Consider the following 26,506-nt stretch of genomic DNA (forward strand, 5'->3'; position numbering starts at 1 on the left):
CAAAATTATTTTTCATTAACATATATTTTATTACTTTAAATTTACATTTTTAATGACGGCCAATTTATAATTTTTCTAACTTGTTCTAGCAACATCTATTTAATATTTTAACCACTTGTTCAGATGGATTGTTTTTCATTTGAATGTTTATATTTATTTATTTATGGATGGTTTTTTATTTTTTTTCGGTATATATTCTTTTATTTTCATATATATGTTTGTCTATATTCATTTATGATTGCCTATTTGTATTTTCGGATTCTCTTTGTATTATTTTTTTGTTCAATCAGATAACATAAGTATAGTCCAAATAAAAAATAACACATAGATAGTCTATGCAAAAAAAAACATAGAAATAGTCGGAAGAAAAAAAATAACACAGAGATAGTTAGAATGAAAAAAAATAAAATGAGGATAATCCGACCGAAATAACAACTCAATGTCGATCACACGATCTCTGATACCAACTGAAAAAGTGATGAAAAATCCAGTTGCTCTGATACCAACTGAAAAAGTGATGAAAAAATAAGTTGCTCTGATACCAACTGAAGAAATGAGAAAATCAGTAAACCTAGGCTTGAACAGAGTTTCAGAATCGTCAAGTGGCAAATAATGCAGAAAATAAAGAGTTGTGAATCAACCAAGTTAATGATAAAAACGTTTTTATATGTTCAAGATCAATGATTCAAAAGTCTCTCATATTCATAAAGATTCAGTTACAAGTGTTTAAACAGTAAACAATGGATCTCTGAAAACTAGTCTAAAAAACAAATGACCATAAATGAACAAGGATGAGCGACTTTATAATGGAACCTAAGGGGCCTATTTATAGGCTTTGGAAAAGCCCATGACATGGCTTGACCAATCAGGTGTTGACACATCATCATGACTTAGTCATCAGTTGACATCTTTGCCCTACTTAACGAAGAATGGATGGAATATTCCAATTTCGTTAGTATTCTGTTATGGTTCCATCCAACTTTTGAGTCTACATTTCTCTTGATCCTTCTTGATCAATACTAAATATATGATGAGCATCATAAGCATCATGGTGTTTCATTGTCTTCTAGAATGTTATCAACTTCCAGAAGTGTCATTGATCAAGTTGAGTTGTTTCTTGAATGTTGGAATGTATCTTGAACTTACAGATGTACAACCACGTGTTCATGATGGATTATTGATGAACCGGATGCGTCATTGAGAATTTGAACGTGCCATCATTATACATGATGTGTCATGTGCAATCTTGTTGAGCCATCAACATGATCATGTTGATCCATTGACTTAAGATGAGCCATCAAGTATTCATGTTGATCCATCAGCGTATTGATGTTCCACATATGATCTCGATGTGCCATCTGAGATCATGATACTCCAACTTTCTTTTAGAAAAGTGCACCATGTAAGCTTCAAGTGCTCCATGTTCAACAAGTGCTCCAAGTTAATTGAAATTTCTCCATGTCAACTTCAAGTGCTCTAACATCTGACTCTTCAAACACTTGTTGAATCTTCAGGATCTTTCTAACCTGAAACATTCTGATAATGTTTGTTAGAGATATATAGACATAGACTCGACTTATTTCAAGTGACAATCACATATAAATATTTTCCAACAATAGTGAATCATATATGATTGTACATGCTTATACATATATCTCTAATCATAAATGATAATACATATATGTCTATTTAAAATGTGATTAATCATATATGATTATGGTCGTTGGTGGAGGAGGTGGTGGTGGAAGAGGTGGCGTTGGTAGAGGTGAAGAAGGTGGCAGTGGTAGGATCGGTTGGGAGTGGAGGTAGTAATGGTGGTGGTGGTTCAAAAAGTGATTAATCTTATATAACTGAAGTAGACTTTTGTTGAGTTGTCGAAAGCTCCATATTTCAAGGCCATGTGTCATGCCTATTACATCGCTATTTGAGAAAAAACAACTTTTAGTAAACGGTCGTTTTCCAACGTATCAATCGATTAGGAGAAACTCTTTGTTGGCATGCGGTTACGAGTTCTTATGGGTGTCATTTTGAGGTATTCATATGTATTCCAGTTTACTTAAAACTATATTGTAACTGATTGGGTTGTTCAATTGCAAGAGCTGATGTTAATGTTTATTTTCTGTATGGATGAGGCACGAGGTGTGTTAATTGTTGGTATAATTGTTGCTAGATATAGTTTTTAGAGATGTTGTAATGTTTGTTATGGGTTCAGCATATTAGTTGATTAGTTATTTAAATATTGATATCGACGCATGGTTTGAAGTTCAAGGGACGTGTTGTTCATTTATGGAAGCAGCATGTTTACTTGATGTCGTTAGGATTAAACAATATTGATATTGTATAAATGGTTGTAATGGATATATTCTTTCTGTTTCGTTTGCTTTTTTATAGTTTTTAAGCCATTTTTTTGTGATAATTTCATGGCAAACGTATATCAGCTACCATCAAGAAGCCTTTAATTCACAAGTTTTAAGGATTGTTGAAAGAGGAGATTATGTATGCTTTTTCGAATTTCTTTGTTGCTGATAATCTTATGCGTTTAAAAATGGCAAACCACAAACTTAAATTAAATTTTCATAAAAACAAATCTAATAAGACCATGACATTTAGCTTCTCATGTGGTTTGGACTCTTTTGTTTTTCTAAGTTTGAAGACAATATTTATCGAAAACAAAGTTGGTCTTATACTTTTGTTGTATGTCTTGGCATTTCTGAATTACTTGGTGTTTCATTTTATAGATGCCATTGGTGTATTGACAGAATATACCAACAATATACTAGAAAAATCACTAAACCTAATGGCAAACAATTTTTTTTTTCTTTTTGGTAATCCTCTGCACAAACGGATGATATAAACCATGGAATTTTTCGTAGGTAATTAGGAGCGCCGAAACCAAGAGCATAAAATGCATAAGAAAGTGGATAAGGTAATGGAGATAGTTGGAGCTGAAGGCGTGACTGTGAGCATATACATGGATTTACGGTTCCTATATGAAACACAAAAGCTTCCTTTTTGCCAAATTTATCAAGAAATCAAACATGGTTGAATTAACCCAAGTAAATTGAGATTTTGTTCAACAAAACCAGATTTATCAAGAAATCAGTAAACCCAAAAGCAAAATCACTTGTCCATGTACATATATATATATATATATATATATATATATATATATATCTCACTCTCTATTTCTCTTTTTCTCGCTTTCTCTCTCTCTCTTTCTCTCTCTCTCTCTCTCTCTCTCTCTCTCGTTTTGGACAACCATCGCATGTCGAAGCACCACCGTCGTTGGACTACCACCTCTCGTTGGAATCCTAGCATTATCCGGCGCCGACATTGTTGGAGAAGAAAAATGAAAATGGAACAGTCCACGATGCCAGACCACCCAAACCAACTCCAACAACGTAGATCTGAGCCACCTTCGTCATCGTTGTCTAGCCGGGTCTGAAAACCCTTCAACATAAGAAACCATCGGAGTCGTCCTTCTTCTTCGACTCAGACAATCTGTTTGTTGCCATCGCAGGGCTCAAACATGTTTTCTATAGGTAGTTCGACACCACCATCACCTATAGAAAGAAGCAGGTGACGGTTGGGTGTTTGTTCTTCGGAGTTCAAATCTAGGGTGTTTGTTTGTCGGAGTTCATATCTTCAAACACTAAGAAACAATGACCACAAATAGATTTGGAAACAGTGTGCTCTCCTTCGTCGGTGGTCGGTTTAAAAACATTGAATCGACGACCAACAAGGACAAATCCAATTAGCTTCCAGGGATAATCGCTCAATGAACAAATTCGACGGGTTTTCTCCACTGTCGACGAACAGATCCTAGTAGTGGGTTGTGATTGGGTAGGAACATCTCCGATGGGGGACCAACATGGGATGGTGGTCTGGCTGGTAGAGGTGGTCCGACCAACGTTGGTGGTCCCAGGGGCGGATCTATTGTAACGACCCGTCTCCGGTATGATGATTCTATGGTATTTATTTTTGAAGTTTGCAAGAGGGACTCGGCGAGTTCATAGCCTGACTCGCCGAGTAGGGACGGGATTTCGAGCACGTGTTAGCTGGCGACTCGGCGAGTCCATATTCTGGACTCGACGAGTCTGTCTGTCTGTGAGAAACCCTAAATCCCCGGGTTGCCCACTATTTAAGCCACCTTATAGCCCCCAATCTCGCCTCCTTCACCCTCAGAGAGCTGTGAGAAAACCCTAATTCGTTCTTGAGTGATTTAAGTGATCTTGTGTGCATTTGTGAAGGCTTGAAGAAGGAGAAGAAGAAAGGAGCAAGGAGAAGAGTTGTAGAGCAAAGATTCAAGGGCAAACCAGAGTTCTTTGAGGTATTCTTCGGATTTCCTTCCCTTTTATGATTTAAAACCCCATTAGAACTCTTCTAGATCTAGTTGATGCTTTTCTCAAGCCTTATGTTGATATGGAAGCCCTATTATGTCGAGATATCCTTAGATCTGTTCATTTAGGAGTTGTAGAGCCCAGATCTATTGCCTTTTTGGGGCTATTTTGCATAATAACCCTAGATCTACCCTTTTAAGTGCCTTTTTAGCCTTTATCCCCTTTTTCATGTGTTTGTACACGTAAAGTTGGAAACTTTACGTGGTAAATCAGCTTATTGGACTCAGATCTATCATTTGTATGTAATGGATTCAAGCAGAATCGAGTGTAGAATAGTTGCATGGTTGTGACTCGGCGAGTCGGAAGAACGACTCGGCGAGTCGAGTCGCGAGTCCCCGATTTCTTCCTTTTTGAGCGATGCCAAGTGGGACCAGTGAGTAGTGGAGTGGACTCAGCGATTTCGAGGTCAGACTCAGTAATGGAGGGACTCGGCGAGTTGTTCATACAACTCGGCGAGTCCAAGGCAATCTTCTTAAGTTCAAGAACAACTCGTCGAGTTGTTCATATGACTCGGCGAGTCGGATGAAGATTGTCTGAGTTCTTGGATCGAGAGGGTACTCGTCGAGTCGATGTCATACTCGACGAGTAGCCACGAGTAGGGTTGAGAAGTGAGATTAGAGACTCGGCGAGTTGGCGGCCCAACTCGGCGAGTCATGTCAACTGTGGGTTGACTTTGACCGAGAGTTGACTTTGACCAAGGGTAAAAGAGTCATTTTACCCAGTGCAGTGTTTAGCATTTGATTGAGTGTGTTTATGGACTTGTAGCCGGGGAGATACCGGAGCAGCAGCAGTTAGTTTTCAGAGCCATTCACACAGCAGCCAGTTCACGAGGTGAGTTTCCTTTCAGTAGGAACGGGTCTACGGCCACAATGACGGCCCGTTTAATTAGCAGTAGTCCCGGACTTTGGTCTGATGCAGTAGCTAGAGTGCTTGATGTCTTTGTGATTCAAGCATATTTGTGTTATGTGTTCCGGACTCTGTTCCGATGCAGTATGCAGTATGTGTGATTATAATAGTTGTTATGTGTTATGCTATGTCATGCTCAGTCAGTTCCGGACTTCGGTCCGATGCAGTCAGTTCCGGACTTCGGTCCGATGCAGTTAGTTCCAGACTTCGGTCTGATGCAGTTAGTTCCGGACTCTGGTCCGATGCAGGGGACAAGGTCCCGGTCAGTTCCGGACTTCTGTCCGATGCAGCTAGTTCCAGACTTCGGTCTGATGCAGTGGGCAAGGCCCAGTATGTGCTTTATATGCATTGTATGGTATGTGGTAGTTTGGGGGAGCTCACTAAGCTTCGTGCTTACAGTTTCAGTTTTGGTTTCAGGTACTTCCGCAAGCAAAGGGAAGAGCTCGGGATGATGGCATCGCACACACCACAGCTTCAGTTTTCATCCTGGGAGTTGATTCTGTTCTGGATTTTGATATGATATAGATATGATACAGTTTTCCTCGCAGTTTTTTACTATGTTTGAGATACATCACGTATGGTTTTATGATTTGATACCCAGATTATGGTTTTTGGTTATATTGAATAAATGAAATTTTTGGGTCGTATTTTTGGGTCGTTTCAAGTTGGTATCAGAGCCTTGGTTTGAGGGATTCGGATACACTTCCGGGTGTATCTGAACTCAAACTAAGGGGAAGATAGAAATATTTTTAAAAGGAAAATGTTTTCTAAAGAGTTTTAAAAGCACTTAGAAAGAAAGAAATTTTTTTAACGAGATAAGGGTGTGGTGCATGCGATCAGCCGAGCTCAAGTAAGTACTCCCAAATTACCCATACAAGTTATTTGTTCAGTTTCAGTTTCAGTAGAACAGCATGTTAGTATAGGACTAAGGATCTAGGAGGATGCCTTATGTGCCTGCTTTATGTGTCACAGCTTCATGAGTATTGCATGCTAGTATTGAGTAGACAGCAGTAGGATAGCCTATTTAGGTTATGCCTGATGGTATGAGCTTAGCATTGTATGCTAGTACAGTTTCTCGTTATGAGAATAGTTTTGCCTGAGTATGTTTCCTTTATCCGAATGCTGCTTGCTTCGTGCTTTGTGGGGTTCTGAGTGATGGGAGTTAGCCATTAGGTGAACACGTCACACCACATGTGATCAGGGTTGAATAATCCCAGAGTGCTGGAATTGGCCCTATTGCGCAGCTCTCGTTTGAGTCCAACCGTTATAGGGACGAGTCTTTTACTTGAAGGATTATCTGAGCCTCGTCACATGTGATGGTGTTCAGGTGGTGGCTAATTAGCATTATAAGGAGGCCTTCAGCAGCTGAGGACTAGTTGTGTTGAGTCTGAGGTTTCCCTAGGCAAGCCTAGGATGAGAGTAGCAGAGATCAGTAGTAGTAGAAGTGACTTGGTGGAGTCAAGGCAGTTCTTGAAGAAAGTACGGATAGATGTGGAAGGTAGTATGGGCCCGTACTACTGAAAGCAGAGGATCCGTACTCAAATCAAGAAAGGCTAAGACAAGACCAGGAAGCTAGTTGTAGTATCAATGATCCCTTGAGATATTTCAGTTTTCTGATGTAGTTGTGATGTGTTTCAGAATGGTGGTTTTGCGTTCGAGGCCAGCAGCCGGCAGTGGAGGTGGCGGGGAGGGATCAGGTTCAGGCTCGGGGGACGAGCGCATGGATGAGCAGACCCGAGAGTTTCTTTCTTCGGAGATTACACGCATCATTATAGAGCAGACTCCTGTGATCTTCGGTTCGATCAAGGAGGGAATTCTAGAGCTGATGGATGAGAGATTGGGCACCTTCCGTGCCGAGGTGGCGGCCATGATGGGGTCGCGCACCCTTACATTCAGGGAGTTCAGGGCATGTGGAGCTCCGGACTATCATGGGGCGCGGGACCCCATAGCGAGTACTAGATGGTTGGCGGATGTGGCCAACGCTTTCCGCACTAGCAGGTGTCCCGAGGGGGACAAGGTCAGATTGGCGTCCTGTCTTCTGAAGGACAGGGCACGGGACTGGTGGGAGGAGGTCGGACATGCCATTGGAGATGACGCAGCATTGGACGCCATGACCTGGGCTGATTTCTCTACCAGGTTCAGGGCGGAGTTTGCACCGGTTATTAAGGTGCAGCAGTTAGCTAGGGAGTTTCAGGACCTCACCCAGACTACAGAGACAGTGGCGGAGATCACCGCCAAGTTCAGGGAGAGGGCTCTTCTCTTTCCTCAGTACGTAGCCGATGAGGAGATGAAGAAGGCCCGTTATCATGAGATGTTGCGGAGCGATATCCGCCAGTTTGTGAGTCGGTCCAGCTGTAAAACGCTGGATGACATGATTGCTAGGGATCGAGAGAGGGAGATTGATCTCGAGATGGAGAAGAAGAGGAAACCGGAGACGGTTTCGGGTACAGGTAGTTCGGGCAAAAAGCCTAAGGTTTCAGATCACAGATCTAGGAGTCAGCAGAGCCACGGTCGATGTGGCAAGTGTGGGAGATTGCACGAGGGGGCGTGCAAGGCAGGGAGTTCCGGCTGCTACAAGTGCGGTCGGATTGGGCATTTGAGTAGGGATTGTACGGCCCCTACTACTGCTGTTGCAGCATCAGATCTGATTTGCTTTCAGTGCAATCAGAGGGGACATAAAAAGTCTCAGTGTCCGAGTTTAGCCGCAGCAGGGAAGGTGGCTGCACCTACCCCTGCTACCTTGAGGATTACAGATGGCCGGCAAGGCCGAGCTGATGCGCCAGTGGCGAAGAGTAGGGCGTTTCAGATGACAGCAGAGGAGGCGCGAGCGACTCCTGATGTGGTGACGGGTATGTATCTTCCCTTCATCTCTTTATTATTATTATTAATTGAATATTGCTTATGATTGTATGTTTTATTCAGGGTCGTTCTCTGTGAACGACATTTCTGCTATGGTATTATTCGATTCGGGGGCTACCCGATCATTCGTATCGCTTGCGCTTAGCAAGAGATTTAGTAGAGCTCCAGGGGAGCTGGATTGTCCATTAGAGGTTGAGATAGCAGATGATAGGACCGTGAGGGTCGGCAGAGTGCATAGAGGGTGTTCTCTTCAGTTATTTGATGAGCAGTTTTCAGTGGACCTGGTACCTATTCCCCTGCGAGGGAATAAGGTTATTGTGGGCATGGATTGGCTAAGCCCCAATGGGGTGGTGATTGATTGTGAGCTTCAGCTGGTGAGGGTTCGCACTCCCAGTGGGGGAGAGTTAGTGATTCAGGGGGAGAGGCCACAACGTGGACCGACCTTTTGTTCCGCCGTAAGGGCGAGGCGCTATGTTCAGCAGGGTTGCGCCGGTTTTGTAGCTTACGTCTTGGATGCCCGGGAGAAGGGCAAGACGACAGTTGATGATGTTCCTATAGTACGAGACTTCCCGGATGTGTTTCCCGAGGATTTGTCGGGGATACCTCCTGAGAGACAGGTTGAGTTCAGGATCGACCTAATTTCTGGTGCGGCTCCGATAGCCAAGGCACCGTATCGACTAGCTCCCCCTGAGATGCAGGAGTTGTCTACGCAGCTGAAGGAGCTGTTAGACAAGGGTTTCATTCGGCCGAGCAGTTCGCCTTGGGGAGCGCCGATCCTGTTTGTGAGGAAGAAGGATGGGTCGCATCGTATGTGTATAGATTATCGGGAGTTGAATAAGGTAACGGTGAAGAACCGTTACCCACTTCCGAGGATAGATGATTTGTTTGATCAACTTCAGGGAGCGTCTTGGTTCTCCAAGATCGATCTACGCTCCGGTTACCATCAGATGCGGGTTAAAGATGAGGATGTACAGAAGACTGCTTTCAGGACCAGGTATGGTCATTATGAGTTTGTGGTGATGCCATTTGGGCTCACCAATGCTCCAGCCGCGTTCATGGATCTCATGAATCGCGTGTGCAGGCCGATGCTGGATCGATCAGTGATAGTATTCATAGATGATATCTTGGTGTATTCCAAGACGCAGGAGCAGCATGAGGAGCACCTGCGAGAGGTGCTAAAGGTTTTGAGGAGGGAGAGACTTTTCGCAAAGTTCTCCAAATGCGAGTTTTGGTTGCGCGAGGTGCAGTTCCTTGGCCACCTCGTCAACCAGAAGGGTATTTTGGTAGATCCGGCCAAGATAGAGGTCGTGATGCAGTGGGAGGTCCCAAAGTCTCCATCTAAGATTCGGAGCTTCCTAGGGTTGGCTGGTATTATCGGAGATTTATTCAGGATTTCTCCAAGATAGCAGTGTCGCTCACCCGACTGACCAAGAAGTCGGTGGTATTTCGTTGGGGGCCTGAGCAGCAGGCAGCGTTCGAGACCCTCAGACAAAGATTGTGCGAGGCTCCGATCCTTACCTTGCCAGAGGGAGTAGAGGACTTCGTAGTCTACTGTGATGCCTCGATCACAGGTATGGGAGCAGTATTGATGCAGCGAGGCCATGTGATAGCTTATGCCTCGAGACAGTTGAAGCCTCACGAGGCTAATTATCCTACCCATGATTTAGAGCTGGGGGCGGTTGTGTTTGCCCTCAAGATTTGGAGGCACTACCTTTATGGGGTCCGTTGTACTATTTACACGGATCACAAGAGCTTGAGGTACCTTATGGATCAGCCGAATCTGAACATGAGGCAGAGGAGGTGGTTGGATGTGCTAAAGGATTATGATTGTGAGATCCTTTACCACCCAGGGAAGGCCAACGTGGTGGCCGACGCCCTAAGCTGCAAAGTGTCGGCAGCCCCTATCAGGGATCTGTGTTTGAGGATGACAGTGATTACTCCATTGTTGGAGTGGATCAAGGAGGCTCAGGTGGAGGGCCTCAAGGAGGAGAGGCAGAAGTGTGAGAGGATAGTGGGCCGAGTAGCCTCGTTTGATTATGACAGTCGGGGATTGCTGACGCTTCACGGGAGGGTGTGGGTACCGTACTGGGGTGGAGTATGGCAAGTGTTGATGGACGAGGCTCATAAGTCTCGATTTTCTATCCACCCAGGGGCGACGAAGATGTATCGAGATCTTCGGCCTGATTATTGGTGGCCCTGCATGAAGCGGGATGTCGCCTGGTATGTTGAGAGATGCCTGACCTGCCGGAAGGTCAAGGTGGAGCACTAGAGACCTCACGGCAAGATGCAGCCGTTAGACATTCCTGTGTGGAAATGGGAGGACATCACCATGGATTTTGTCACCAAGCTTCCCAGGACCACACGAGGAGTGGATTCGATATGGGTAGTAGTGGATCGGTTGACGAAGAGTGCCCATTTTATCCCGATCCAGGAGAGTATATCGGCAGAGAAGTTAGCCGATATCTATGTGCGGGAGATTGTGGCACGTCATGGAGTGTCGGTATCGGTGGTGTCAGACCGAGATGTCCGTTTTACATCCAGATTTTGGAAGCGGTTTCACGACGAGATGGGTACTCGTCTTCATTTCAGCACCGCTTTCCACCCTCAGACGGACGGGCAGAGTGAGAGGACGATTCAGACTCTTGAGGACATGCTCAGAGCATGTGTTCTAGACTTTGGTGGCAGTTGGGATACGTACCTTCCGTTAGCGGAATTTTCGTATAACAACAGTTATCATGCGAGCATTGATCGACCTCCCTTTGAGATGCTTTATGGGAGGAAGTGTAGGACCCCGATTTGTTGGGGCGAGGTCGGTCAGCGAGTCATCGGGAGCACAGAAGTGGTGCTCAAGACGATCGAGTTGATCCAGCAGGTCCGTAGTAGACTGCAGACTGCACAGAGTCGGCAGAAGAGCTACGCTGACAGGAGGCGTTCGGACTTGGAGTTCCAGGTGGGAGATATGGTCCTTCTGAAGGTCTTACCTTGGAAGGGTGTCATCAGATTCCGGAAGAGGGGCAAGTTGGGCCCCAGATTTATTGGTCCTTTCAGGGTTTTGGCCCGGGTGGGTCGGGTTGCTTATCGGTTAGATCTTCCTGAGGAGCTTAGTCAGATCCACAACACTTTCCATGTGTCTCAGTTGAGGAAGTGTTTGGTGGATGAGTCAGCAGTCGTTCCCCTAGAGGATATTCAGGTGGATAGCAGCCTGAATTATATTGAGAGGCCGGTCGCGATTCTGGACCGGAAGACCAAGACCTTGAGGAACAAGGAAATTCAGTTAGTGAAGGTACAGTGGCAGCACCGGAAGGGGTCTGAGTGGACGTGGGAGGCTGAGGAGGAGATAAGAGAGCACTACCCTGAGATATTTGCAGATTCAGCCGTAGCAGACTTCGAGGACGAAGTCTGAGATAAGTGGGGGAGAATTGTAACGACCCGTCTCCGGTATGATGATTCTATGGTATTTATTTTTGAAGTTTGCAAGAGGGACTCGGCGAGTTCATAGCCTGACTCGCCGAGTAGGGACAGGATTTTGAGCACGTGTTAGCTGGCGACTCGGCGAGTCCATATTCTGGACTCGGCGAGTCTGTCTGTCTGTGAGAAACCCTAAATCCCCGGGTTGCCCACTATTTAAGCCACCTTATAGCCCCCAATCTCGCCTCCTTTACCCTCAGAGAGCTGTGAGAAAACCCTAATTCGTTCTTGAGTGATTTAAGTGATCTTGTGTGCATTTGTGAAGGCTTGAAGAAGGAGAAGAAGAAAGGAGCAAGGAGAAGAGTTGTAGAGCAAAGATTCAAGGGCAAACCAGAGTTCATTGAGGTATTCTTCGGATTTCCTTCCCTTTTATGCTTTAAAACCCCATTAGAACTCTTCTAGATCTAGTAGATGCTTTTCTCAAGCCTTATGTTGATATGGAAGCCCTATTATGTCGAGATATCCTTAGATCTGTTCATTTAGGAGTTGTAGAGCCCAGATCTATTGCCTTTTTGGGGCTATTTTGCATAATAACCCTAGATCTACCCTTTTAAGTGCCTTTTTAGCCTTTATCCCCTTTTTCATGTGTTTGTACACATAAAGTTGGAAACTTTACATGGTAAATCAGCTTATTGGACTCAGATCTATCATTTGTATGTAATGGATTCAAGCAGAATCGAGTGTAGAATAGTTGCATGGTTGTGACTCGGCGAGTCGGAAGAACGACTCGGCGAGTCGAGTCGCGAGTCCCCGATTTCTTCCTTTTTGAGCGATGCCAAGTGGGACCAGTGAGTAATGGAGTGGACTCAGCGATTTCGAGGTCAGACTCAGTAATGGAGGGACTCGGCGAGTTGTTCATACAACTCGGCGAGTCCAAGGCAATCTTCTTAAGTTCAAGAACAACTCGTCGAGTTGTTCATATGACTCGGCGAGTCGGATGAAGATTGTCTGAGTTCTTGGATCGAGAGGGTACTCGTCGAGTCGATGTCATACTCGACGAGTAGCCACGAGTAGGGTTGAGAAGTGAGATTAGAGACTCGGCGAGTTGGCGGCCCAACTCGGCGAGTCAGGTCAACTGTGGGTTGACTTTGACCGAGAGTTGACTTTGACCAAGGGTAAAAGAGTCATTTTACCCAGTGCAGTGTTTAGCATTTGATTGAGTGTGTTTATGGACTTGTAGCCGGGGAGATACCGGAGCAGCAGCAGTTAGTTTTCAGAGCCATTCACACAGCAGCCAGTTCACGAGGTGAGTTTCCTTTCAGTAGGAACGGGTCTACGGCCACAATGTCGGCCCGTTTAATTAGCAGTAGTCCCGGACTTTGGTCTGATGCAGTAGCTAGAGTGCTTGATGTCTTTGTGATTCAAGCATATTTGTGTTATGTGTTCCGGACTCTGTTCCGATGCAGTATGCAGTATGTGTGATTATAATAGTTGTTACGTGTTATGCTATGTCATGATCAGTCAGTTCCGGACTTCGGTCCGATGCAGTTAGTTCCGGACTTCGGTCCGATGTAGTTAGTTCCGGACTCTAGTCCGATGCAGGGGACAAGGTCCCGGTCAGTTCCGGACTTCGGTCCGATGCAGCTAGTTCCAGACTTCGGTCTGATGCAGTGGGCAAGGCCCAGTATGTGCTTTATATGCATTGTATGGTATGTGGTAGTTTGGGGGAGCTCACTAAGCTTCGTGCTTACAGTTTCAGTTTTGGTTTCAGGTACTTCCGCAAGCAAAGGGAAGAGCTCGGGATGATGGCATCGCACACACCACAGCTTCAGTTTTCATCCTGGGAGTTGATTCTGTTCTGGATTTTGATATGATACAGTTTTCCTCGCAGTGTTTTACTATGTTTGAGATACATCACGTATGGTTTTATGATTTGATACCCAGATTATGGTTTTTGGTTATATTGAATAAATGAAATTTTTGGGTCGTATTTTTGGGTCGTTTCATCTATAATGGTGCACGGGGTTGCACCGGCAACTACTAGATTTTTTCGTATTAATGTAAAAAAAAAAGTTTTTTTTTATTATTATGCACCTATAAAGAAATGAGTTTATTATTATTGCAATTCATACATATTATCAAAAGTTAGGATGGTTAGGTTGGTCAAAGGCGCGGATTAAAGTTCTTATTTGGGAAATGGCTGAGTTTGATTCCTTCCCAAAACAACAAGTTTTTTTCTTATTTATTCTTACATTCACTTTTCCCTGCCCACGACAAATTTTATTTATTTATTTTTACATTTACTTCTACTTTTATGTATAATTTGTTATTAGCCCCCAAAAATATCTAGCCAACAAAAAGGGGCTTAGTGAATATAGCTCGTTAAACTTAAGCCGTTTTCAGTAAAACTCAATTAAATTACTTTCTTTGTCGTTTAAAATTCATATCTTAATGGTTTGCTTTTTCATTAACTTGACAACAATTTAGTAAAAAATCGTTTTTTTTATGAGCAAACATATGCTCCCACGAACTCAAAATCATTTCAACCTTCTTCGTATTTAATATATATTTTTACACATAATTGGATATGTTAGAGCTACATACAAATTCTTTGTAACCCATGACCTTTCATAATTTTCTATTTAATTTCTTTTCAACGTAATAGCTTTTACATCAAAAAGAAAAAAATAATAAAACAATAATACAATAATATGATAAATTTTGTGAGAATAGTGTTATGTTTAAAAAACGTTAATTGTCAATATATTCATGGATTGAAACTACGTAATTTTAATATGTTCTATATGTAAGGTTTCATACACATTACACACATATGTGTATAGATGCATTACATATGTTTCAAACTAAACAATTGCTTCTCTTCATAATTATTAAAATTTAGGTTAACTCAATTCATGTCTCATTTTACATTTTGAATTGATTCGTTTGTTTTGTCAAGCAAAATGTATCGAACTTTTACAAATGCATTTATTAGTTGATATTTGTATAATATATATTGTTCTAAACAATTGAACTTATAAAAATGCATTAATTTGGAATGAAATTTTGGTAATAAGCCTTGAAAACTTTGTACGACCACAACCAAAACGGAAACAAGCTCCACGAGACCAGGAACCTACCCATAAAAAGAACAATTTGCCCTTCACGAAGTTTATCTAGAGAAATTTGTTATGTTTAATGCACTCGTAACTTTTTTTGTTATATTTGATCGGAATTTTTTTTGTGCACCTACTACTACTTATTCCTGCGTCCGCCCATTGGTGGTCCGAGAGAGAGAGAGAGAGAGAGAGAGAGAGAGTTAAATTAAATAAAACTAGTAGAAAATTAAAATACAAAGGGCAAACTCATCATTTAAAAAAATATTAAAAAAAAAGTTGGAAACATACTTACAATAAAATCAAAGTTTTGAACGGATGGTACAAATCCAAAACATTTTGGAACAAAGTGACATTTTTTCGACAGAGACCATTTTGCAATTTTGTCGTTTTCAGTTTAAGTAATTTTTATTGGTTTAACGACAAGTTTGCTTTTTTTTCTCAAAATAATCATCTGGAGTTTTAAAAAAGCAAAGTAGCAAACAGTCGAAATGATATTTTGAGGGTGTCTGACATTGCTTTTAGAATGACTTTTAACTTTTAATTTTTTCAAAAAGCCAAAAAATATTTGGGTAATAAAGAAAAAAGGTGTTTCAAAAAGTCACAAAAACCCGACTTTTTATGATTTTTTATGACTTTACATATAAAAGTTACACCAAACGTCTTAGTCCAAACACATTTTAAATAGTTTATTTTGCAAAGAAAAAGTTCTACAAAATGGACTTTTGGTGTTCAAAAGCAATCTCAAACACCCCCTTTACTAATTAAAATTGTTTTTTTTTCTTCTAAATCAAAATTTGAATAGTTATATCATAACATTAAATTTTGAGTTTTAAACCAAATAAAGGATTTAATAGTTCTAAAAGTTTTATGTAGTGTACTTTTCGAAAAAAAGAAATCACTAAGTGGCTAAATGATGCATACATTGTAAATAAAAGTAAAAATAAAAATAAAGTTGTACGTTTAAAAAAAATCACCAAAGACGTATTTATAGAAAAAAAAAAAAAAAAAAAAAACATTAAATCACATCTTAATATATAAATTGGAGTGATTTCTTTTGGTTTCGAAATACCTAATAAGATACTTTCTGGTCTCCAGTTCTCGGTTTCCATTTTTAATGATCCAGACTCTCATATTTGGTGGTTTTGTCTTTCAAATATGTATTGTCCTTTTAATTTGTCCAATAACGTTTTTTATTTAATATTCCATTTTTTGCGTTATCATTTTTTTTGAAAAACAAAATCCATCATATCATTCTGATATTGAAAGGTTCTCAACCTTCACCTTCCTACGGAGCGGTGTTCTCCCAAACGAATCAACTCGTAAACCCTTGGTCATCATAACCCCACATTTTTAAATGTTCAAGTTTTTACGATAGCTTTGGCCTTTGAAATCTAGTCTTTTAACAGTTGGGTTGTTTTGTTTGTTGTGAACATATCTTATGATGCAATCGGTGGAAGTAATATGTGTCTAAAAGATTTACCCAAATGGAACGAAACGAATACAACACATCATAACTTGAGGAGTGAGGACCCCCTTGAGCACATGAAATGTGTGGAAAATGAAATGCTTGAACGATATCATGCTATATATGGGCTTTTCCTGGGCCTTTTGGGCTTTATAGTGAAATAAAATACATCATCCACATTCCACGGGCCACAGCAGCAACAGCCTTGTATTTTGGGCTTTTTACTGGGCTTTTTGGTTCTTATAAAGAATCCTAAGTGTCTAAATAAGAATAAATAAATATTAGTAAAAAACATTATAATAAGCACCACGCGAAATTCACATGATATAAAAAAATCATTATATTATATTATGCCTACTATAAAGTCGTCCTATAAAGATCTAAACCATAGGCAAACGTGTAATGATCATATAAGCATGATTCAATGATCTTCATCCCAATGTACAATCCCTTATGGACAGAGTACAACTTCTAATGCACAAACACAACACCTTCAATTTTCAATACACTATGAACTTCATTATAACAGGAGTACGAAAAAAGTGTCCATTTCACATATAATTTGCTCTGTAGAAACATGAATGAAGTTTAACAAATTCAATCGGCAACTTTTCTTTTGGGAAATCACACACTTTTTCCCCTTGAACCGGCAACGCTCCACAAGGCTGAGGTGTCACGCCGCTCGATATCCCCTCGACATTCGTGCAATTCCAAATATATTTTTTGGGAACATTCGCCATTCCGATTGTCACATTCGATATACAAATACCAGTAAAGGGATCACCGGTGATCCCTTCCAACCTACCAGCCATAGTGACATTTTCAGCCACCATGTCCCGGTAGTTTATATTCTGGATAATTGGTATTGCATACCGGTCCCACTTGTCATCAGGATGGGACCCGTAGTTACCAGTCATCCAGAATACCCATTTCATTGTTTTCATGGTGAATCTTCTTACATATATGTCTTTTACGTATGCGCCTCTACCGACAGCTGTTTTGATCCGGACGCCTGATTCCGAATCAATCGACAAGATGTCTTCGGCTCTGACATCTTGGATTCCCCCTGACATCTCACTACCCAACGCAATGACTGCGCTGGTTGGTGAGATGCATGTGAGCCGTCGGATCACAAGTTGACGGGTCGGCATCGCGAATGCAATTCCGTACTGATCCCAACCGCTTTTCACGGCTATACAATCGTCTCCGGAAACAATGTAGCAATCCTCGATTCGGGTGTTTATGCAAGAATCTGAAAGAAAAAGAGGTTTGTATATTTAGTCAATGGAATGGAATCAGACATCGGAATGGAATCAGTCACCGGAATGGAATTGGTTATTACCTGGGTTGATTCCGTCGGTATTGGGGGATCTAGTTGGTGCAAGAATCGTAATTCCTTGAATGATGATGTTGCTGCTGTAAATGGGATGAACATTCCAAGAGGGAGAATTGATCAAAGTAAGATTTGATATTTGAATGTTTTTTGAGAACATGAGTTCGATTAGGTAGGGGCGAGTTATTTTCAGCTGGCCTTTGCGAAATTTATCCCACCATGATTGTCCTTGACCATCAATCGTCCCGTTGTTTCCTTCAAGATGAAACTCAATTTGTTAAACAATCTGAAGATTAATTAAACACAGTTTTGATATATTTATAATGAGATTGATGATACTATACCAGTGATTATAACATCGGTGAGATTAGTGCCGAAGATCAGACTAATGTATCTTCCACCGTCGGTATCACGACCTCGACCATACGAAGGCAAGGGTTCAATCACTGGCCACTCGTTCTCGTCCTAAAATTGAAGAAATCAGTAACGCATTCTTGCAAGATTGAATTGAGAAATGGTTAATGATCAAATTGACGTAATTATGATGACGAATATGAAGATTGTGAAACCTGAGTAGCGAGAAGAACGGCATTTCGATGAAGAAAGAGAGTGAAATGACTGGTGAGATTGAAACTTCCTGTCAGGTATTTTCCGGGAGGAACATAAAGGAGTGAACCGCCGCCGTGGGATCCGTATTGAGCGAGATGATCAATGGCTGTCTGAAACGCCTTCGTGTTTGAGGTTTTACCATCACCAACACCTCCGAAATCAGTCAATGAAGCAGTATGAGCTCTGCAACGTACGGCAGAGTATGGAAAATAGCCTCTCATATGATGGTGATGATGACGATTTTTTAGACGATGTTGATAATTCCTTCCATAAACACTTTTGGCACTGAAGAATGCCAAAACGAGAATCAATACTACGTTCACTACCTGCAAATTCATCAAAAAACTATTCAAAATGATGCTATGAATTTGGGATTTTTCAAAAGAAAGCCCTAATGAATCGAGAAAAAAAAACATTCAAGAAGCGTTAGAAAATAAGGAATGTAGTACTAGTACATACATGTAGTTTTCTAGGGTTCTTGAGCGACTCCATTGGAAGCAAATCTTGTATGATTTCTTGTTCCGAAAGCTAAATTTTGGGTTGAAGTGGAGTGGTGTGGGGGTGTATTATTATATAGTGATGGAGTGATGGTGATATGCCATGTTTGAAGTAACTACTTTTTTCTGGCTTTCGTGCCTTGAAGATTGAGTGTAGAAAATTGGAACTTGGAGTTTCTGAAAAGTAGCGATCATAAAAATACAAGAAAGTCAAAAACAACCCTTGAAGTTTTGGAAATGAATTATGAATAATTATAGTTTTTTGACTGAAATTTTTCGTGTTGCTTTTACTTTGAAGCTTTAGCTTCGATTTAATAAACGTATAATACTCTTCATTGCTTTAACACATATGTTTTATATAGATAATATTTTGGTTTTTTGGATATAACAAGTGGATAGGTATTGAAATCAATGAGTTATATGATATCATATAGATGAATTTGTTTTTAAATTGTTAAAATTAAAAGTGCTAATAAATTGGAAAAGTTCGATATTAAGATAATAGGAAGGATTCGAAATGCATGATAACTAAAAACTAGCCACCTAAAGTTTTCACCTAACTATAACAATCTTCAAATTAATAGAAAGATTAATGTTAAGCCGACTCCGAGCAAAGTCTATATATATATATATATATATATATATATATATATATATATATATATATATATATATATATATATATATATATATATATATATATATATATATATATATATATATATATATATATATATATATATATATAAAAAGAAAGAAAAAAAAAAAGAAACAAGGCATTTGCCTGTTCTAAAAAGACATAATTTTTGATCCCTTAGGAATTATGGGCATATGATATAAGATTGTAAAGTTTTAGCACCGGTATAGAAAATATTCGTTGATACGGTTAAAATGTTTAATTGATGCAGTATTGAACCGTACCAAAAAAATATCGCATTAAAATATACCACTATTTAATGGTACGGTTCTAAAACCACGTCAAAAAATAGCCAAAACCGTACCAAAAAATAGCTAGCTAAAACCGCATTAATTAACAGGTTCGTCATTGATGCACACTATGCTACTTGAAAAACTTCATTTTCTTGTATTAAGGTATTTTTCGGTGAATGTTTTTCAATCAATGGTTCAATTGTAATATTTTAGAGTAAATTGCAAAAATGGTCCCTGTGGTATGCAAAATTTTGGGGTTTTAGTCCAAACCACGAGTTTTTTGGAACCATAGTCCTTTTGGAGTGGTTTCTATGTGGTTTTGGTCCCTGGACTTAACTCTCGTTAAGTTGGAACTGTTAAGCCCCCTCACATGCCTCACACGTGAGGGTAATTTCGTCATTTCATGTCAGGGACCATTTTTGCATAAACGGTTTTTTGGATTAATTGACATTTACCCCTCATTTACTTTCCCCAACACTCGTCAACTCCCCAACTCCCTCCTTCTTGCTTCTGCTCCATTGAACCTGCAAAAAACCCTCGTTGCTTATCTAAACAAGATAATCGACACTACACATATAAGGGCATACGTTTAATAGGAAATGGTGTTCGTAATGTGGCATATTAGACCAAAACACGAAGTTGTTGATGTATCAACTGTATATGGTAAGCTGCTCTGTTTTCTTTAACTTTTATACTTTGCATTTTCTTATTGATTTAGAACAAAAAAATGCAAAATTTTAACTTTGTTAATATGTATAATTTTGATTTTTAGCTGGTGCACCCACATGGTTTAGTATTAAGCTTCATCACGGTGGGAAATTTACTAAATTACCTGATATAAAGTACATTGGAGGTGAAGTGCGTTATGTTGATTATGTGGACATTGATGAGTTTTCTGTGCATGAACTTGATGCCATAATGCTTGACCTAGGTTACCCAGACCCACGGAATTCTGACTTCGCTGATGAATCCCCAGTTATATACTACCATTTTAGGATACCCAATGGTGACTTTCAATTTGGTCTTAGAGCTTTAGGGAATGATCAGGATGTGATCAACCTTTCTAAATATATTGCACATAACAAGCTGATTGAGGTGTACACAGAGCATGGAAAGACAAATTTATTGACTTACTTCATGTCACCAAATGCAAAGGGTAAAGTTGTCATTGAGGAATTACCAGAAAATGATGATCAAGGGGCTGAAGTTGAGGGTCAAGTTCATGCAGATTCTTCAATGAAAAATGTGAACCATGGTAATGGTGAGCCTATTGGTGAGTTCATGTCTCTGATTCTTTTTGGGAGTAAGAATGATAGTTTCTCACCAGAGTATAGAAGGGGTAGGGTTGGGAATTCCAAAATAGGTGAAAGTTCTTGTAGCAATAGACTTAATTTAGATTATATTGATGAGGTTGTTCACATTTCAAAGGAAAAGAATGATGATCTGGATGGTTCAACTAATGTTTAGGAGGCAGCAACTTGTGTTCATATTGATGAGATGGATGGTGTTAGGGAGGCTGCAAATGTTGTTCAAGAGGCATCAACTTTTGATGAAGAAGGCTACAACACCCCCCCTGTTAATAATGCTGATGAACAATTGAATGAGTTATTTGATAACCTTATGGAAAATTTGATTGGGAGTGATGATGATAATGTAGAGTATGAAGGGGATGGAGAATCTGAAGAGGGTAATCAAGAGTATGAAGAGGATGATGAATCTCAAGAAAGTGATCCAAATTTTGAAGAGTATGATGAATCTGAAAATAGTGATCCAGAGTATGAAGAAGATGAGAGACAAATAGAAGATGAAGATCATATGGATGACATAATGGATGTTGACAACAATATACAGGATGTTGATGTGGACATGGGAGATTTCACTCTCAATGTTGAAAGTGATGTGGAAGGTGGGCATGAACCTGAAGATATGGAAGTGATTAACAATGAGGAATTTGAATCTTTGGATGAAGGATCCGACCAAGACAGAGAGAGAAGAGCTCTTATCAAGAATTTGAGAAAAGAAAAAAGGTGCAGTCTTGGGGTAGTACATAAACAATCTTTTTCAGTTGGAGATAAATTTAATAGTAAAAAAGAATTAAAGGAGGCAATTGATTTGCATGCACTAGAATCAAGAAGGAATCTTTTCTTTAAAAAAAATGACAATGTAAGGCTTAGGGCACAGTGTAGAGGTGTTGTACCTGTCACCAATAAAGGCCAAGTGGGTAGTCAAGCTACCACTTCAAAAAGAAAGGGTAAAGAATTAAAGACACAAAAAGTAACATGTGGTTGGTACATTCATGCATCTAGGTCAAATCCTGAATCCGACTGGTTTATAAGGACCTTAAACCAAACTCACACATGTTTGCAAACAAGGAAACTCAGGGCTTGTACTGCTTCTTTAATCAGCAAGAAAATCTTTGATCAAGTTGAGGCGAATCCAGATATACCTTTGAGAGCCATACAAGATCACTTTCAAAAGACCTACCAAGTGGGTGTTAGTATGGACAAAGTGTTCAGGGCAAAGGATAAGGCAAGAAAGCATATAACTGGTGACTACACAAAGCAGTATGAACTGTTGAGGGACTATGTTCTCGAACTTCAAGACACCAACCCAGACACCACAGTGAAAATAGATGTATGTTCTGAGCCTAACCCTGATTCCCCAACTAGGCAGTTTAGAAGAATTTATGTGTGCTTGGGTCCACTGAAAAAAGGGTTCAAGGCATGCCTTAGGGACTTATTAGGTTTTGATGGTGCCTTCATGAAAGGACCATTCCCTGGGCAAGTCCTTTCAGCAGTTGGTCTTGATCCCAATAATGGAATTTACCCATTAGCATATGGGATTGTTGAGTCTGAAAACACAGAAAGCTGGAAATGGTTTTTAGATAACCTTGGGGATGACTTGGACCTTGGAAGAAACTCAAATTTTACTTTCATAAGTGACAGGCAAAAGGTAAAGTTGGAAGTAGTTTTTATACATTTGGTCATTTAAAGTGTGGTTGTAAGTTAATTCTAATGATTGACAATTAATTTTTGCAGGGTTTACATACTGCAGTTGAGCAAATTTTTCCCAATGCTGAGCATAGATATTGTATTAGACATATTCATGACAATATGAGGAAAAGATGGAGGCAAACAGAGTACAGGGACCACTTATGGAGGTGTGCATCAGCTACCACCATTCCTGAGTTTGAACATTTGATGAAGGAGTTTAGTCAGTATGATAAGGAGGCATGTGAATGGTTGAAGCAAATTCCTCCTAAACATTGGGCAAGGAGTCATTTTTCAGGTAAATCTATATATTCCAATTTGATCCTTATGTCTTTCACTTAGTGAACTGTTTTACTTGTATGTGAATTGTATTAAATGTTTTTTAATGGTAATTTACACACAGGAAGAGCAGTTTCTGATGTGTTGATATCAAACATGTGTGAAGTGTTTAATGGGAAGATAGAGAAAGGAAGGGATAAACCTGTCATTGGATGTTTAGAATTCATAAGGGAGTATCTAATGAAGAGGATATGCAATGTCATGAAGGAAATGAAAAAGGCTAAAGGTCCACTAACACCCACAGCAACAGACATCCTAACTGCAAGAAAAACAGTTGCTTCACAATACATTGCTAGGTGGAATGGGGGAGACAAGTATCAAGTCACAGGAGCTTTGCAGGATCAACATGTGGTTGATGTTAGGAACAAAACATGCACTTGCAGAAAATGGGAATTAATTGGAATTCCATGCAGACATGCAATTGCAACTCTGAATGAGATGAGTAAAGACCCAGAGGCTGACCTTGACATTTACAAATGGGTTCACAAGGTGTATTTTCTAGAGACATGGAAAAAGGCTTATTCTTTTAAGGTGGAGCCAATTAAGGGTAGATCCATGTGGCCCAAAAGTGAATGTCCCACAAAGCTAATCCCTCCTCCACATCGCACTCAGGTGGGAAGGCCTAAGAAAAAGAGAAGACAAAGTGAGGGTGAAAGGTTAAGCAAAAAGCAGAAGGCAAGTCAAGGTGATGGAGTGAATGCTGCACAAGAAGGAGGTTCCCAAAAACCAACAAATGATGGAGTGCAAAAGCTATCAAGGAAGCATATCAGTGTTACTTGTAGCAAATGCAAGAACAAGGGACACAACTCTAGGACCTGTAAAGGGCAAGGTGGGAATCAATCCAAGAAGTAATGTGTCATGCATGCATGGAGTTTTTTGTGATTTTGGTTGGTTATGAAAACTTGGTTGTTATATTTACAATATTTTGTTGAAAATTTTTGGTTGGTTGTTATGAAAACTTGGTTGTTATCTTAGGTATGGTAATGTGTCCCTTTTGGTAATGTTTAGAATCTTTGGTTGTTATGTTTAGAAACTTTGGTTGTTATATTACAAATCTTAATGAAATATGCATTTTGGTTATGTACAATTGGTTCTAAATATATATATTTTGGTAACACATTCATACCATTTCTATTCATATGTTAATTCTTATACATTCATACCATTTTGGTAAAACATTCATTACACTTGCATCATAAAATTGTACATATATCATTATCATCATAAGTCACTACAAACTTGATCACATAAAATTACAAAAAAATGACCAAAACACCCTTCAGAGTATACCCCTACACAAACCAAATATAAAAGAATACAATCACAAAGAAAAACCAACTTCCAAACATGTACATTTTCAGCTTCAAATTATCATCCTTCAATGCTCTGACATTTGCCACCAAAATGTTGTTCTTGCATATCAGTCCATTGCATTGATCTTGTAGCATGTTCATACCTCTAACCAACTCATTGCACCGTTCCTGCACTGAATTCAAATTTCTTAGCAGACCAGGTATGATGGCTTTAGACCTAGCACACATTGGGGGATCAAGCCACCCAATAAACCCACAAACGGAATCATTCATAGAGCATGCAAAAAATCTCCTTCCTGGATTCAGAGGGGTCCAAGACATTTTCACCACAGCAACTTTTCCACAAAAACATAGCACCATTTTTGTTGTAGCAGAGCTCAAGAAGAAGAAGGGTAGAAGAAAAGAGACGTTGGGGAAGAAGATCGCAGGAAGTGGGGGTATTTAAAAGGAATTAATCCAAAAAACCGTTTATGCAAAAATGGTCCCTGACATGAAATGACGAAATTACCCTCACGTGTGAGGCACGTGAGGGGGCTTAACAGTTCCAACTTAACGGGAGTTAAGTCCAGGGACCAAAACCACATAGAAACCACTCCAAAAGGACTATGGTTCCAAAAAACTCGTGGTTTGGACTAAAACCCCAAAATTTTGCATACCACAGGGACCATTTTTGCAATTTACTCAATATTTTAATATGATTTTTGAACTTTCTACTTATGATTCCATCAAATTCGTTTTCCTCGACTGCATGTCCATTAGAGGTTTCACTTGTTCCTTCTTTGATTATAGTTTCTCCAAAAAGAGTGGTTTCAATCTCTGTAATTTCTTTTTCTCTACCAATTAAAATCTGTTATTGGGAAATCATATTTCATCGACGTTGTTTTCAATTTCTTTTTCGACAACATCTTAAAACTCACTCTGCAAAAACTAGCTTCATGCACACCGATCGAAAGTCACTAAAGCAACATCATAAGTCTTTGGATCCTTTCTATGAGATATACCACGAAAGAAGAAGCATATGCAGAGATCCAGAACAAGAAGAAAACATCATTAATACTTAAAATAGGACATCCATTTACAATTAATAAGAGAAAAATTGAGTCACAAATGTCATTAATGAAAAGAAGATAAATAACGAACATACCTCACTTGGGTTTTCAAGCATGGAATCGACATATCTATAACTATGAGAAGAGAGTTACATCTCCAAAGTTTTATAAAAGAGTGAAGATTGAATGAAAATTTTGAAAAAAACATAAAAATTTTGAACGAAATTTGGAGGGATCTCTTACGAAACGAAAATTTTGAATAAAATTTTTAGAGGAAAGATTAATGGCGCACTTCAATGCTTTTTGGTGCGAATTATTTTTTGGTGCGATTCAATTAGGGTGCAAACGAGCCGAGCCGAGCCCGAGTCTGGCCAGGCTCGGCTCGGGCTCGTTTAAGTTAAACGAGGCTCGAGCTCGAGCTCGGCTCGATTTGAGCTTTCATTTACTGAGCTCGGCTCGAGCTCGTAAAGAATTATACAAGCTCGGCTCGGGCTTGAGCTCGGCTCGTTTGTCGTTGGATGTGCCTAAATAAGCTTAAACTCGGCTCAAGCTCATTAAGAAGCTCGTTTACTAATACTCGAAATCCATAATTTCCCAAATATGTTTTTATTTTAATATAAGAAAATAATAATAAATTATATTATATAAAGGCTCGTTTAGGCTCACAAGCCTAATCGAGCTTAGTGACATAGGCTCGAGCTCGAGCTCGTTTAATAAACAAGCTTAATATTAAGCTCGAGCTCGGCTCGGGCTCGTTTAAAACCGGTTTCGAGTCGAGCTTTTAACAAACCGATCCCAAATAGTTTGCGAGTAGTTTGACTCGTTTGCACCCCTAGGTTCAATATTTTTTAGTGCGAATTATTTTTTGTGAGGTTGTAATTGTTTTTTGGTGTGATTTTGGGAAACAGCATCAGAAAATGATGTAATGGTGCGATTTTAGTAAACCGCACATAACCATAAGTTTTAGTGTTTTATATCAATCCATATACGTTAAAAAGAAAATAAAGTATAATACCGAAATGAAATATAGTTTTTGATGAATACAAACACATCAAAAAAATTTATAACATTTATCATATGTTTTTTTTAGAGAAAACTAAATAGATTTGAAAAAAATCACCAAAGTTTATTATGTAAATGGTTCTTTTTCATGTGTTTTTATTCGGTTTAACCGGTTCAACCGATTTTTTTTTAAAACCGACCGGTTCAATCCGGTTTAGAACATTGCTTATAATCATCTATGAATTTATTTATTTTTTTCATAATTTTCTTGCTTCACGAAAACCAAA

The 26,506-nt window shown here is 39.8% G+C and overlaps 2 protein-coding genes across 2 annotated transcripts; one reads left to right on the forward strand and one right to left on the reverse strand.

The window, feature by feature from the left end:
* Positions 1-16,560: 16,560 nt before the first annotated feature.
* LOC145058461 (putative polygalacturonase) lies at positions 16,561-18,713 on the reverse strand. Its single transcript, XM_079006364.1, has 5 exons — positions 18,559-18,713; positions 18,060-18,425; positions 17,835-17,955; positions 17,500-17,745; positions 16,561-17,409 (listed from the first exon to the last, which is right to left on the reverse strand). The coding sequence occupies exons 1-5, from the start codon at positions 18,589-18,591 to the stop codon at positions 16,709-16,711; spliced, it is 1,467 nt and encodes a 488-aa protein (XP_078862490.1). The 5' UTR covers positions 18,592-18,713; the 3' UTR covers positions 16,561-16,708.
* A 2,310-nt stretch (positions 18,714-21,023) lies between these two features.
* On the forward strand, positions 21,024-23,707 carry LOC145059486 (uncharacterized). Its single transcript, XM_079007336.1, has 3 exons — positions 21,024-22,478; positions 22,565-22,814; positions 22,920-23,707. Exons 1-3 carry the CDS (start codon positions 21,024-21,026, stop codon positions 23,705-23,707), a joined length of 2,493 nt encoding a protein of 830 aa, XP_078863462.1.
* The last annotated feature ends 2,799 nt before the right edge of the window (positions 23,708-26,506 follow it).

This window comes from Lactuca serriola, chromosome 6 (assembly GCF_051521515.1).
Source record: "Lactuca serriola cultivar US96UC23 chromosome 6, Lser_US96UC23_V15, whole genome shotgun sequence".
NCBI lineage: Eukaryota > Viridiplantae > Streptophyta > Magnoliopsida > Asterales > Asteraceae > Lactuca > Lactuca serriola.